This window comes from Camelina sativa, chromosome 17, assembly GCF_000633955.1.
Source record: "Camelina sativa cultivar DH55 chromosome 17, Cs, whole genome shotgun sequence".
Classification (NCBI taxonomy): Eukaryota; Viridiplantae; Streptophyta; class Magnoliopsida; order Brassicales; family Brassicaceae; genus Camelina; species Camelina sativa.
The window spans coordinates 5,426,291-5,440,235 of record NC_025701.1 but is presented as its reverse complement, the minus strand read 5'-3'; the positions used below and the strand labels follow the sequence as shown (position 1 = coordinate 5,440,235).

General features: G+C 34.0%; 2 protein-coding genes across 3 annotated transcripts in view; both read right to left on the bottom strand.

Annotated features, from left to right (window-relative positions):
- The window catches only part of LOC104755480 (flavin-containing monooxygenase FMO GS-OX5-like), a 5,353-nt gene extending 1,139 nt beyond the window's left edge, over positions 1-4,214 (bottom strand). Inside the window, exons 1-5 of one of the 2 annotated variants that reach the window (XM_010477872.2) lie at positions 3,625-4,214; positions 3,453-3,523; positions 2,981-3,133; positions 2,664-2,882; positions 2,029-2,569 (exon numbers count right to left, since the gene is read on the bottom strand). In XM_010477872.2, coding sequence (XP_010476174.1) covers positions 2,174-2,569; positions 2,664-2,882; positions 2,981-3,133; positions 3,453-3,523; positions 3,625-4,210 — 1,425 coding nt within the window. In that variant the 5' untranslated portion in view covers positions 4,211-4,214 and the 3' untranslated portion in view covers positions 2,029-2,173. Of the gene's footprint in view, positions 1-2,028; positions 2,570-2,663; positions 2,883-2,980; positions 3,134-3,452; positions 3,524-3,624 lie in introns of those variants that run through there. The other variant, XM_010477873.1, reaches the window with a different exon arrangement.
- On the bottom strand, positions 4,457-6,775 carry LOC104755477 (flavin-containing monooxygenase FMO GS-OX-like 6). The gene is given in 6 exon segments (XM_010477869.2): positions 4,457-5,124; positions 5,290-5,508; positions 5,599-5,676; positions 5,678-5,770; positions 5,887-5,957; positions 6,223-6,775. Coding segments are annotated over 6 exon segments (1,449 nt in total). The 3' UTR covers positions 4,457-4,689.

Sequence of the window (13,945 nt, the reverse complement as noted above, 5' to 3'; positions counted from 1 at the left end):
GTAACCGGTGCAATGCACAATGGTATCAGCTTGGACAACCTTACCATTCTCAAAAACAACCGAACCATCTTCGTTTCCACTTTTGATCTACAAAAAAAAAACTGAATCAGCGACTCGTCTAGCATGATCATAGTTCTCTCTTCTGAACGATCTACAAATATTTATATACCATAGAGTGAAGCCATAGATTGTCAGACCCAGGAAGTTGTTTGTATGTTTCAGATGGATTCGATCTAGAAGCGATATGGACTTCTTTAGCCACTGTCATTATGTCCCTGCTGATATCAGTTCCACTCGCAAAGTTTCCTATCACTACCACCACCTGTCAAAGATTTCAGACCAACATTATCAGATAATTGAATCCTCCTATACATTTCAGACTCAACACCAACATACTTGAATTACTTACACCGTATATTTCTACTAACCTAATAGCATCTCCAGAGGTATCTTACATTAGGACTCCAAATACTACATGTCTTGTTACAATTTGTTTTTTTACTTATCATTTAAAATTTTAATTGAATAACAAAAATATTATGATATTAATAAAATATTCGTTTAGTTTTATTGAAAGTCTAAACCAGTGGAAGCGCTCTGCACATCATCCCATACCATAAAGAAAATATAAAAAAATCACTAGATGTTAAAATTCGAATATCATCAAGGCACAATAATTCAACTAATATAAAATGAGAAGAAAAGAAATAAAATATTTCCTTTTAAGTGTATAATGGAATAAAAAAATCAAAAGGTGTCGACATACTGATGACAAAAAAACAACACCAAAAATAAAATATTTTAAAAATCTGTAAGAACCTGATCTTTGAATGGGTCAGGAACACGGTAATTGTGGCTATGAATCTGCTTCCCAGGCCATGAATCTATGCCTGAAAATAACAAATTTATCGTTAATGAAAACAGAAATCACTTCAAACTCATGGAATCTATAAAAAGAAACTTTAGGATCGGGTTTCAAGAAATTTATATTACCAGGAACATGAGCAACTCGAGGTTCTGTATAATGTCCATTACAAACAACGACAGCATCAAAGATCTCATTACCAAAGATCCCATCTGAGTTTTTGGATTGAACCCTCCATTTCAAACCATCAGGCTCGACAAGAACCACTTCAGTATTGAATCGAACCATCTCCACGAGTTTGAATTCCCTAGCAAAGTCTTCAAGGTAAGCTAAGACTTCTTTGTGAGTAGGGTACCTTCTCGGGTCTCTAGATTCGTCGTCGAGAGACACGAAAGGGAAGTCTCTGTAACCCATGCACTCTCTTGGTAGATTGGTTCGGAGAGAGTCGTAGACGCTCGAGTGGACTACGGTTCGATTTGGATCGAGGCTTAGTGGGTCGACCTCGCTTTCGGGTCTGTATACCCAGAGACCTCCGACTTTTGAGTCACGTTCGAAGACTACGACGGAGTGATTCTCATCGCGTAACTCTCTTGCAGCCACGAGCCCGGCGGCTCCGGCTCCGATAACTGCCACGTGGAGTGACTTGATTGTGGTGCTTTGTGCGGGAGCCATTTTTTTATTTCTTTCTTTTTTCCGATGTGACGCTATGCAATAATTATGCATACTCCATAAAATATAGTCCATCTGTTAGTTATCTTCCAGAATGGAATAAAACAACACAAAACGTTTTATTCGTGGAATACCAAAAATAGTATTTAATTTAACCTTTTTGTCATTTTTTTATTCGTTGCTATCACCAACATAGAAAATTTCAACTCTTGGTCTCGTAGGCCGTAGCGCACTTACTTTGGAACTAGTTACAGTGGGTAGAACAAACTTTGAATGGTTTATATTTAGCGAAAGCACGGTACGCTTCTTCGAGAAGTTGATCATCGACGAGCAAGAAACATGATGAATCATCTTGTTCAAAGATAAAAATTACGTGGTGGAAAGTGAGTTGAAGAGTTGACGTAAACAAGATGTACACCATGCTTAGGGCTGGCTGATTCCATCTGTATAAAACCTTGTTTTATTCCAACATTCAAAGATAAAAAAAAAAAAAAGACATTGTAAAATGGTTAAGAATTAATCTTAGATTAATACAAGTGTTTGTCAATGGGAAAACTTTTGACGGCTTTTATTCTTCTACACAACAACAAAGATCAACACAACAACACAGGTTAATCATTTGTCCAAGGGAATCAATCATCAGATTCCTGATTCCAATAACTCAGAAGGAAGACTAGTGATCAGCTTCTGTCTCAAGAAATCCTCATAAGCCTCAACAATGAGATGATCATCGTCCCACTTATCACGGAAAGTGTCTGATTGTGTGGCAAGTCTGAAATAGCCACCTTCAATTTCCTGATATCTCCATTGTTCACCGGGAGGTGCACCAACTTGCTCGGCTATCCAGTCGAGGTATCTAATCTGATTCTGACCAAGTTTATGTGTGTATCTCTTAGGAAGCCCGTAAGTATCACGCATTGCATAATAGGCAGTAACGTCTTCCATCATTTTGTCTTCTGAAGGAAGTGTGACCCGACCGGACAAAACTGCAGCCACCCACTTGCTTTGTAGCTCAAACATAAAGAATTGCAGTGTCTGATTTCAGATTAAAAACACACAAAATCTGATTAGAGGATGAGAAAAAAAACTGAAAAAAGCCAACAAAAGTAGAGTGAATGAGAAACTTAACCATCCAGGGTAAACCAATGAAGGAGAGCCCGGGAGAAAGCGCAGGTGGAAATACATGCTTGTAAAGCGGTCCAACACAGTTATCCTCAACGGTAATATAGCCATTGGTGTTGAGAAACGGGAAGTAGTATTTGTAACCGGTGCAATGCACAATGGTATCAGCTTGGACAACCTTACCATTCTCAAAAACAATCGAACCATCTTCGTTTGCATTTTTTATCTACAATTACAAAGCAAAAACTGAATCAGCGACCCATCTAGTATGATCAAAGTTCTCTCTGATCGATTCTACATACTGTATAATATTTGATTTTTTACCATAGGGTGAAGCCATAAATTTTCGGAACCAGGAAGTAGTTTGTATGTCTGAGATGGATTTGATCTAGAAGCGATGTGGACTTCTTTAGCCACTTCCTTTATGTCCCTACTGATATCAGCCCCACTCGCAAAATTTCCTATCACTACCACCACCTTTCATAGATACCACCAGAACAACAACATCGTCAGCTAATTCAATCCTATACATTTCAAACTCACCACCAAGTCACACCAACAATACTTGAATTACTCATACCACATTTTCTCACTAACTCTACCTATATTCAAATACTATCAAAACAGAACAACTCTACCAATATAAAAATGAGAACTAAAGAAATAAAGTATTTCCCTAAGTGTATAATGGAATTGAAAGAACACTTTTTCCATAGCTGTCGAATCAGAACAAAAGCACTTTTTAAAAAGGTGCCGACAAAACAAAGAAAGATTAAACAACTCTGTCTGTGAGAACCTGGTCTTTGAATTGATCAGGAACACGGTAATTGTGGCTATGAATCTGCTTCCCTGGCCATGAATCTATGCCTGAAAATAACAAATTTCTCATCAATCAAAACATAAATCACTTCAAACTCATCGAATCTTTATTAAAAAAACCAAACTTGGTTTCAAGAAATTTATATTACCAGGGACATGAGCAACTCGAGGTTCTGTATAATGTCCGTTACAAACAACGACAGCATCAAAGATCTCATCACCGAAGATCCCATCTGAGTTTTTGGATTGAACCCTCCATTTCAAACCATCAGCCTCGACAAGAGTCACTTCAGTATTGAATCGAACCATCTCCACAAGTTTGAATTCTCTAGCGAAGTCTTCAAGGTAAGCCAGGACTTCTCTGTGACTAGGGTACCTTCTCGAGTCTCTAGAGTCGCCGTCGTGTTCAGGTCGAGACACGAAAGGGAAGTCTCTGTAACCCATGCACTCTCTTGGGAGATTGGTTCGGAGAGAGTCGTAGACGCTTGAGTGGACTATGGTTCGATTTGGATCGAGGCTAAGTGGGTCGACCTCGCTTTCCGGTGTGTATACCCAGAGACCTCCGACTTTTGAGTCGCGTTCGAAGACTACGACGGAGTGATTCTCGCGGCGTAACTCTCTTGCAGCTACGAGCCCGGCGGCTCCGGCTCCGATCACTGCCACGTGGAGTGACTTGATTGTGCTTTGTGCGGGAGCCATTTTTTTATTTCTTTCGATGTGACGCTCTGTGCTCATTAGTTGGGTTTATATAGAAGCGTCTTCAATTCCGGTTAGCCGGTTCGGTTTAAAAAATAAACCAATTATTAGTACCGCGGAATTAAGAAATTAATATGAAAACCCAACTGAACTAATCAAGTAAATTACATGGACACATGGTGACCAGTGAATAAAAAGTAAAGTAAGAACATTAACTTTTTGCAATAATTAAGCTGTAATCGACTAAATTAAGATTCTTATATTATTATGTGTTGCATGTTAACATATACTTTATTCTCATTTTTTACATAAAATATGTTGCAAAAGTCAAACTTTGTAATATACTCCATTAATCACCTTCCAGAATCCAGACTGGAACAACCAAAAGAGAAAACGTTTATTTTGTGGATTACCAAAAAAAGAAGTATTTAATTTAATTTAACCTTTTTGTCATTTTTAATTTGTTTCACCAACATAGGAATCTCAACTCTTGGTCTCGTAGCGCACTTACTTTGGAACTAGTGACAGTGGGTAGAACAAACTTTGGACGGTTTGAATTTAGCGAAATCACGGTACGCTTCTTCCAGAAGTTGATCATCGTCATCACATTCATCATCACGATAAGTATCATCATTTTTCTTGATGGCGATATTATATTGTTCCACTCTCCAAGGCCCAATAGACGAGCAACCACACTGTTCCGAGACCCAGTTAAAGTACTCATATTGTGAGATCAAACTTGCTTCATGCGGCTTAAGCTTTTTGAACATTGGAGTAAATTGTGGATCAGTTAGAAAATGCGTAAATCTCTTGGGAATGCCCAAAGATTTAAGTTTAGCATAGAAAGCTGTAACATCTTCCATCATTTTGTCCTCGGAAGGAAGCTTAATCCGACCCGATAGAACCGACGCAACCCACTTGCTTTGGATTTCAAACATAAAGAATTGTAACGCCTGAAAAAAGAATAAACTTCAAACTTCAAACCAAGTAACGAGTCCAATGATAAAATCAAAGTCAATGGGGTTTATGATATTTCAAAGATAACGTAAAATATTAATTGTAATATCAAAGAAATAATACTACCATCATATCAGTTTAATATAATAACATTTACTAACCATCGAAGGTAAACCAATAAATGAGAGGCCAGGGGCAAGGGCAGGCGGGAAGACATGCTTGTATAACGTTCCAACACGGTTATCTTCGACGGTCACATAATCGTTAGTTTCAAGAAATGGGAAACGATACTTGTAACCGGTGCAATGTACTATGGCATCTGCAAATACGGCTTCACCGTCTTGAAAAACAACTGAACCATCCTCGTACGCTCGGTCTATCTATATAACATACCAAGGGGTAAAAAAATTGAGTAAGTACATATATATTAAATTGATGTTTTGTTGATTTCTCAATTTTTGTGTTCTTACCGTCTGATGAATATGTATATTGCTATAACGGGAACTTTCCTTTTTGTAAGCATCAGCTGATTCTTTTTTTTGCATCAGCTGATTTAGCTGCAATATGGACTTCTTTTGCAAGCGTTGCTATGTCCTTGCTAATGTCTCTTCCACTAGATTGATTTCCTATCACTACTACCACCTACAAACATGTCAAAACAACAACATTTGTAATCTTAATATAATCTATAACAAAAGATTCAAGTAATGGAAAATAGACTAAAAAGTCAAAGTGATTTCGTAGACTTTTGTTATTACCTGATCTTTGAATGGATCCGGAACACGATAATTATGGCTATGGATCTGCTTTCCTGGCCATGTGTCTATCCCTGATACAAGATAAATTACAAAACCCACACCTTTAACATTCGGACATTGGGATTCAAAAACGAACCATGATCTGGTTCGAACAATTAATGTTTAGGTTTATTTATTTGAAACTTGAAAGAGAGAGGTGATTATGTTATAAAATAAGTTAAATATTTTATTATCACACGATTTAGCATTCAATGATATTATTTGGATTTGTTTAATTTTGATACACTTTTATAGTTAAGAGATATTTAATGGTTTTGGACACTTTAAATTACTTACCAGGAATATGAGCAAGACGAGGCTCAGTGAAGTGACCATTGCAAACGACGACTGCGTCGAAGATATCTTTACCAAAGACACCTCTTGAGCTTTTAGACTGAACTATCCATTTAAGACTGTTCTCCGCCGCTGGCTCCACCCGGACAACCTCGGTCTGGAATCGGATCATCTCATCGATCTTGAACTCTTTGGCGAAGTCTTGAAGGTACATCATGACTTCCCTGTGGTCCGGGTACCGTCTCGGGTCTCTGGAATCGTCATCAGGTCGGGTTACGAATGGGAACTCACAATAGCCCATACACTCTCGTGGGAGATTGGTGCGGAGGGACTGATAGACGCTCGAGTGGACGATGTTTCGATCCGGGTCGATGCTCAGTAAGTCTGTCTCGACGTTTGGAGTGTAAACCCAAAGTCCTCCCACTTGTTTCTGACGCTCAAAGACGGTGACCGTGTGACCTTCACGACAAAGCTCTCGAGCTGCCACGAGCCCGGCAGCTCCTGCTCCGATCACGGCCACGTGACGTGAGCTGATTGAGTTAGGCGGCGGAGCCATAGTATATGGTTCCTTGAAGAGTGTCATGTGTGTACACAGTACTTATAGGTGTGTAAACGTTCTCAAATCTGACCCGACATTATGGATTTATCTTCCAGATCTTCCTACGTAATTCTTGTTATGGAATTGAAAATAGCGCAACCTGTTTCTGACACGCGTAAGAAAAATATACACGTGTCATGACTATACTTTTCTCAGCGTTGTTTCTTTGTCCAAGTCAACGATAACAAATCTAAGGTAATACAGTAAACATTACGAGAATTAAGGACAGCAAAAACAAAAAAAGAGAGGATTAATTGAGTATTGACTATTAATACTGAAAATTTTACAAATATAATCAAATCAAAATTTCTATTTTATTGAAGCAATCATATATATTATATCTTATTATATAAAGTTGGGTTTTGAAGTTAGCCATTAACAAAATTTTGACATGTGTCAAGTTATCAATCTCAGATTTTGACATGTGTAAAAGTTAATATTTATTAGGAACAATTTAATTACAACAAAAATAAAATATTTTGTTTAAAAATATTAATAATATAAAAAGATAATTATTAAAAATTACAAAATTTATAAAAAAGCTACAAAGTTTTTTAAATAATTATAAGAAGATTATAATATTATTTAATTATTTTAATTTAAGTTATTCAAAAACATTGCTTTCAATTTTTTTTAATTGGGATTTTTTTTTAATGCGAAGGTAAATTTTTCTTATTTTTTTAAACCAAAATTTTCTCCTACTTTCTCCTTTTTCAGTTGGGAAAATGTAAGATCAATATGTTGACCCATAAAAAATTAATATATGCATCTATTTTTTTAATATTATATTTTAAAATTTATTGTATATTTTTAGATTATTTTATTTAATTTATATTTTCATCTTTGAATTATTTGGGAGTCATATATTACTGTGCTTATAATTTTTTATTGTTTATTTACTTATGTCAAATTAATTCTTCCAATTTCTCAATCTTGATTGTTGGTCATAACCTTTTCTTTATTTTGTAAACATAATTGCCACTATTATTCATTCAATCCCAAAGGAAGATAACGAGTAGAAGCTCATCAACCTAATAATGGATAAAATAGGCTAATCAAATACAAGTTTACAACAAACATAGATATATATATTGGAAAACAGAAATCGTTGTTGATAGATCCATAGGAGCTCTAAGACTGTGACACCTTGGTTTGTGGAAAAGTTTAAAAGAATTGATTTTGACTATATAAACCAATAATTTCGTAGCAGTATTAAACCAACAACCAGAAACATAAAACAACAAACCAGCAATCTAGCAATGTTCTACTAACTCAACTCTAGCAACCTAACACAAGCCAAACAATAACCAAATGAGCCACTAGAACATCTTCCTCTTCATTACCTTGATTCCACGATCACACTTTACATTTACCTGCACCACAAATACAAATTGAGATGCATGAGTATTTTATAAACACTCAGTGAGGCAATCCTCTCATCTACTGGGCTATAAAAGCAACCGAGATTCCAGGGAGAACATGTATCATCTGCTTACTGGAAGAGAGGTGTCGACCGACACCAGCCAAGTGTCAACCGACACTGACTATTGGTATCGACCGACACTACCCCACAGTGTCGATCGATACTGCTCCATGGTGTCAACGGACACCAACTCCGCATACGCAATATGCTCGAACCCAAGAGTCAAATCTTGCTTCTCATCACCTCCAATCCATCCAAAACTCGATCAAAAGCCATATGAATCCGTAGGAACCCTATAGCAACCATAACAAGCAAGAGAAACACCACAACAACACAAAATAAGCAAGACAAAGGAAATCTCAGGCTTAGATCAGCCATGGTCATGCACTCACCTCTTTTGCAGGAAGTTCTGACCCAACAACGATAAATCCACTCCTTTAGAAGGCTCCTCCTTCGTTCCTAGCACATGATCTCCATCCACAGGAATAGATCTCTCAAAACAAGCCAAGAAATCTCACAAACTCTCTAAAACTCTCAAGAACACTTTCCTCCTCTCTTTTTTTCTCTAAAGCGGCGAAATAACACTTCCTCCACGACTTAGGTCGACTTTTTGCTTAAAAAACCCGGTTATAGGGTTTCACTTAAACCAAACCTACCCAAATTGACAATCTGAATCGATCTAGTCGACCTTGAAATTGTTGGTGTTGACTGACACTACCCTTGGTATCGATCGACACCCATCTTAAAAACCCACAATTTGGCTCGCGGATGTTACACTAAGTTGAGTCTGAGGTATATTGGTCCGTTCAAAGTGATTGGACGGGTTGAGCCATATAGGCTGGAGCTACCTCATGTTATCCGTGCGTTCCACAAGGTCTTCTATGTGTCAATGTTGCGGAAGTGTCTCCGCGAGGATGATCGGCTGTTGGCTAAGATTCCCGAGGATCTTCAGCCTAACATGACCTTGGATGCGAGACCGGTGAGAGTTTTCAAGAGGAGTGTCAAGGAATTTTGGAAGAAGAAGATTCCTTTGATGAAAGTCCTATGGGACTGTGATGGTGTTGAGGAGCAGACTTGTGAGTCAGAGGCGAGGATGAAGGCAAGGTTCAAGAAGTTGTTCGAGAAGCAGGCTGTGACTTGAGCTTGTCTAGCTTGGTCCTAGCTGTAGTCCGTGGCTAGAGTGGGAATGGAGTATTCCAGCCCATCTCTCTTGTTCGACTATTGAGTCAAGATGAGGTGGTGTTCGGAATATGAGTTTCCGTGAGGCAAGTGTTAGAAGAAGAAAGTTTCCTGAAGTGGAAGTTTCTTAAAGTGGAAAGGTTCCAAAAATGCAAAGTGCTAAAAATGGAAAGTTTTATAGGAGTTTGAATTTGTCCATTTTCAGCGGTTGACAGCCTTAGTGGAGCTTTTGTGGCCTTCGTGGCGGACTATTGAGTCATTGTGTGGCCCGTGTATGGCGGTCTTCTGAGACAATATGTGGCCTTTGTGGCAGGCTATTTAGCCAATTGTGTGGCTTTTGGGGGGGGGGGACTGTTTAGCAGATGTTGCATGTTTAGGCGGTCCTTCAAGATGTATGGTCTTCGTGACGGTCCTTTGGGACGTGTAGCCTGTTTAGGCGATCCTTCGGGATTTGTGGTCTTCATGATGGTTCTTCGGGACAAGTGGTTTTTGTGACGGTCATTTGAGATGATTGGTCTTTGTGACGGTCCTTCGGGAAAAGTGGTTTTCGTGACGATCCTTCAGGATGTGTGGGCTTGGTGGGTGTCCTTGTTAGGATAATTGTTTGGCCTTTCTGGCGGTCCTATTGAGGACATTTGTTTGCCCTTGGTGGCGGTCTATTTAGACATTTCGGCCTTTGTGGCAATCCTATTTAGGACATTTGTTGGCCTTAGTGGCGGCCCTAGTGGCATGTTGATGATCTTTGTGTGGTCATGAGGTATTCTAGTGAGGGAATATGTGGTTGGTCGGATATAGTTACGTTAAACAATAATAATATAGTAGTTGATTGTTCAACTATTGTTTGTGGTGTGCAGGTATGTGGCGTGGAATTATGGCGATGAGGAGAAGGATGATCTAGGGTCTCAGTTAATGTGTTATGGTTATGTTATTGATGTTGCAACCTTGAATAGAGTTATGCTAGGTTGTTGGATATAATGGTTAGGAATGTGATTGTATTGATGATATGACGGTTCTGTATTGTTGGTATGTTTCCGCTGTGTATATTGGGTGTTGTTGGATTGTGGTTTGGTTGGTTTAATTAAGTTGTATGGGATGCTTAATTATATATTATTATTATTAAAAAAAAAAAAACCGGTCGGGTTGTTTCAGCAATGAAGAGGAGAATGTTCTAGGGACTTAGTTGTTATTGTTTTGGTTTATACTAATTGTTTCTGATTTTTGGTTAATTATTGGTTTATTGATATTTTATTATTGATTTATTATTATTGGTATTTTTTATTGCTTATTTTTGTGATTTGAGTTTATCTGTATTTTAATAAATATTTTAAGTCATTTCTTTATTTAATTATGATTTATTATTTTTTATTATTTTTTAAATAAACGGATCAAAGTTGTTTCATCTGGTTAGACGTTAGTTAAGGGTGTATGAGTCAATTCACAATTAAAAAGTGTCTTATGATTAAAAAGTGTGTCATAGTGATATTAAACGTAGAAAAAGTGTGTTAGAGTGCTATAAATCCAATAACTATATATAGAGATTTCTAATTACATGGGTTTTTTAGTCAATATTATTATAGTATAAATAAATATATATCATATTTTTCCTTGCAATTTTTCGTCATAGTAAAGAATAGATCTACTAGATTTTTTTCTACAAGACATTATAAGAGTATACTAATATAACTTCAAATTAACCAATAATAAAAGAAAAATCCAAACACTTATATAAAGTATAGTTACATAGATATGCATCATAAATTATTATTTGAAGTCCAAATAACCTTACGAATCTTAGTTAATTTTATTTTATTGTGAAGACATAAATAAAACCGTTTTATTATTTAGGAAAAAAAACATGAAAAGAACAATTTTTTCGGTCGACAAATCTTATCTGCTGTCTTCGTTACTTCAGCCTTATCAAATCCTTCTCCCTTCACGGTTATTAAGTTGCTAGAGTCACTAAATACCACATATTCAACTCCTGACAACATTATAAAAATGATCAACATTGTTTGAAATTTTAAAGAAGAATTGAAAAAAATCAAATATGTGATATATATCAGCTATTTTATTTATGATAGTGTACCTTCCAAACCTAATATACCAATTTGAGCTTTCTCCATGATAGTTTTATCATTAGATTGCAGTCTGACTATAAATTCACACTGCAAAGAATGAAATTAAATTAACGGTTTAATGAATTCAGTAATATACATATATATTCGTTTAACATGCTTACTGCAGTATAGACTAACCATTTTTTGAAAATTTTAAAAACTCAGAAATTCAGTAGAGATGAAAAAACAATGTGGTTGAATATTTCCAACTTATTGGCTTATAACATCTATTTATTTAGGATTATTATTAAAACATATCTTCAGGAAAGAAAAAATTAATTGATATATTAGAGATTAATTTCCAAGAACATTCTTTAACAAAAAAAAAAAATTTTCCAAGAACATTTTTTTTGGTAGGATAATTTCTAAGAACATAAAGAGTAATATATATATATATATTAACAGATAAAATATGTAAGAAAACTTTAAAGTATCTCTTAGTTAATTATGATTCTCCTATTATATTTCTTTTATTTTATTTATAAAATTTTTAAAATTATCATATAATACATATGATTAATAAATATATAGAATTTTTTCTACATATGTTGTGATATTTTTTTTTTTAAATGAAGATATATTACTCAATCTATAAAGAAAAACAAATTGTGTTTAATGTACCACATATATAAACTAATGATTATTTAAATATGTAATTTAAATATTAGACTAATAAAATCTTTGAAATAACTCTTAGTTATGAAAAATAACTTTCTCTCACTAATTAGTTATGGATGAAAATTACTAACTAATTTTTAAAAATTGTAAACCAATCAGAATTTAAAAACTAAGATTTTATATCTAAGTATACAATGTAATTATTTTTGATAACTATATTTAGAAGATTTTGTTAAGATTTTAAATTATGATTCTTCTATTATCTTTCTTTTATTTCATTTACAAAATGTTTTGAATTATCATTTTATATATAAGTACACAATATGATTATTTTAAATTAACTATATTTAGAAGATTTTGTTAAGATTTTAAATTATGATTTTCTTATTATCTTTCTTTTGTTTTGTTTACAAATTTTTTTGAATTATCATATAGTACATATGATTAATAAATATGTAAAAAAATTTCTTGCATATGTTGTGATTTGAATTTTTAAATAAAAATATATTACTCAATTTATGGAGGAAAAGATATGTATTTAATGTTCAACAACAGCGGGTTGGTAAAACAAAATTTATGTGGTTGATAAATTAATAAATTTTCTTTTTTCACAATTACAATATTACAATTACTAGTTTAAAATGTTTCACAAAATAATGATGCAAATACAACTAAAAAATAATTAAAACTGTAATATACATGAGACAAATTAAAATACTATAACATTCTAAGATAATTATCTAAAAGGATATATGTAAATTTACCAAACAATTGCAATATTATAAGTACACTAGAAATGGACCCATGAGTTGCACGGGTTTGTTTTGTTTTTTATTAGTATATTATATATTTGTAGAATATAAATTTATGTATGTTTATGATGGCTCTTCCATTTTTATGCTTTTAATGAGATGTGCATTGTTTATGTGTGCTTGTTTTTTAACTACATATTATGACTATTGCTTTAAATTAGAATTAAATATTATCAGTTATTTTTGACATAATTATGCAAAATATTTTATTTAAGTAATTATTAACCAAACAATCATGAAATCCAAATGTTTGTATTTGTTATGTTTATTTGTATAATAAAAATAAAACCAATCCTAAAGATGAGTTAAAACCAAAATAAAATAATAGTTGAAGAACCTATTTTATGCCTAAACTTTTAAAAAAGCAAATTCAGTCCTCCATTCTTGGTTTCTTCTGTTGATCATTATTGAATACTTATAGCCAGAGTGCATTAACAAGATTTTGACATGTGTCAAGTTTATATCAATCTGAGATTTTGACATATATAAAAGTTAATATTTAATAGAAGAGATTTGAGATTACAACAAAAGGAAAATATTTTGTTTTAAACAATATTAAAAATATAAACAAATAATTATCAAAAAAAATTCATAAAATTCGAAACTATAATATTATTTACTTATTTTTAATTTTAAGTTATTAATTCTACAAAGAATAGAAATAGGATTAAGGAAAATATATAGTTAATTATTAATTCTAAATTTTGTAAATACTCACTTCTATATAAGATAGATAGTCTCATATTTTTTATCTAACAAAATAATTTATTCAAATATTGCTTTCTCTTTTTTTTTTCTTTTTTTCAGTTTGGAATAGGTAAAATTAATATATGCGTCTTTTTTCTAATACTGTTTAATTTAATGTAGTATTTTTATTTTTAGATTGTTTTATTTAATTTCTTTTCACCTGTGAATTATTTGAGATTTATATATTATGTGCTTATAATTTTTTATTATTTTTTTATTTACGTCAAATTAA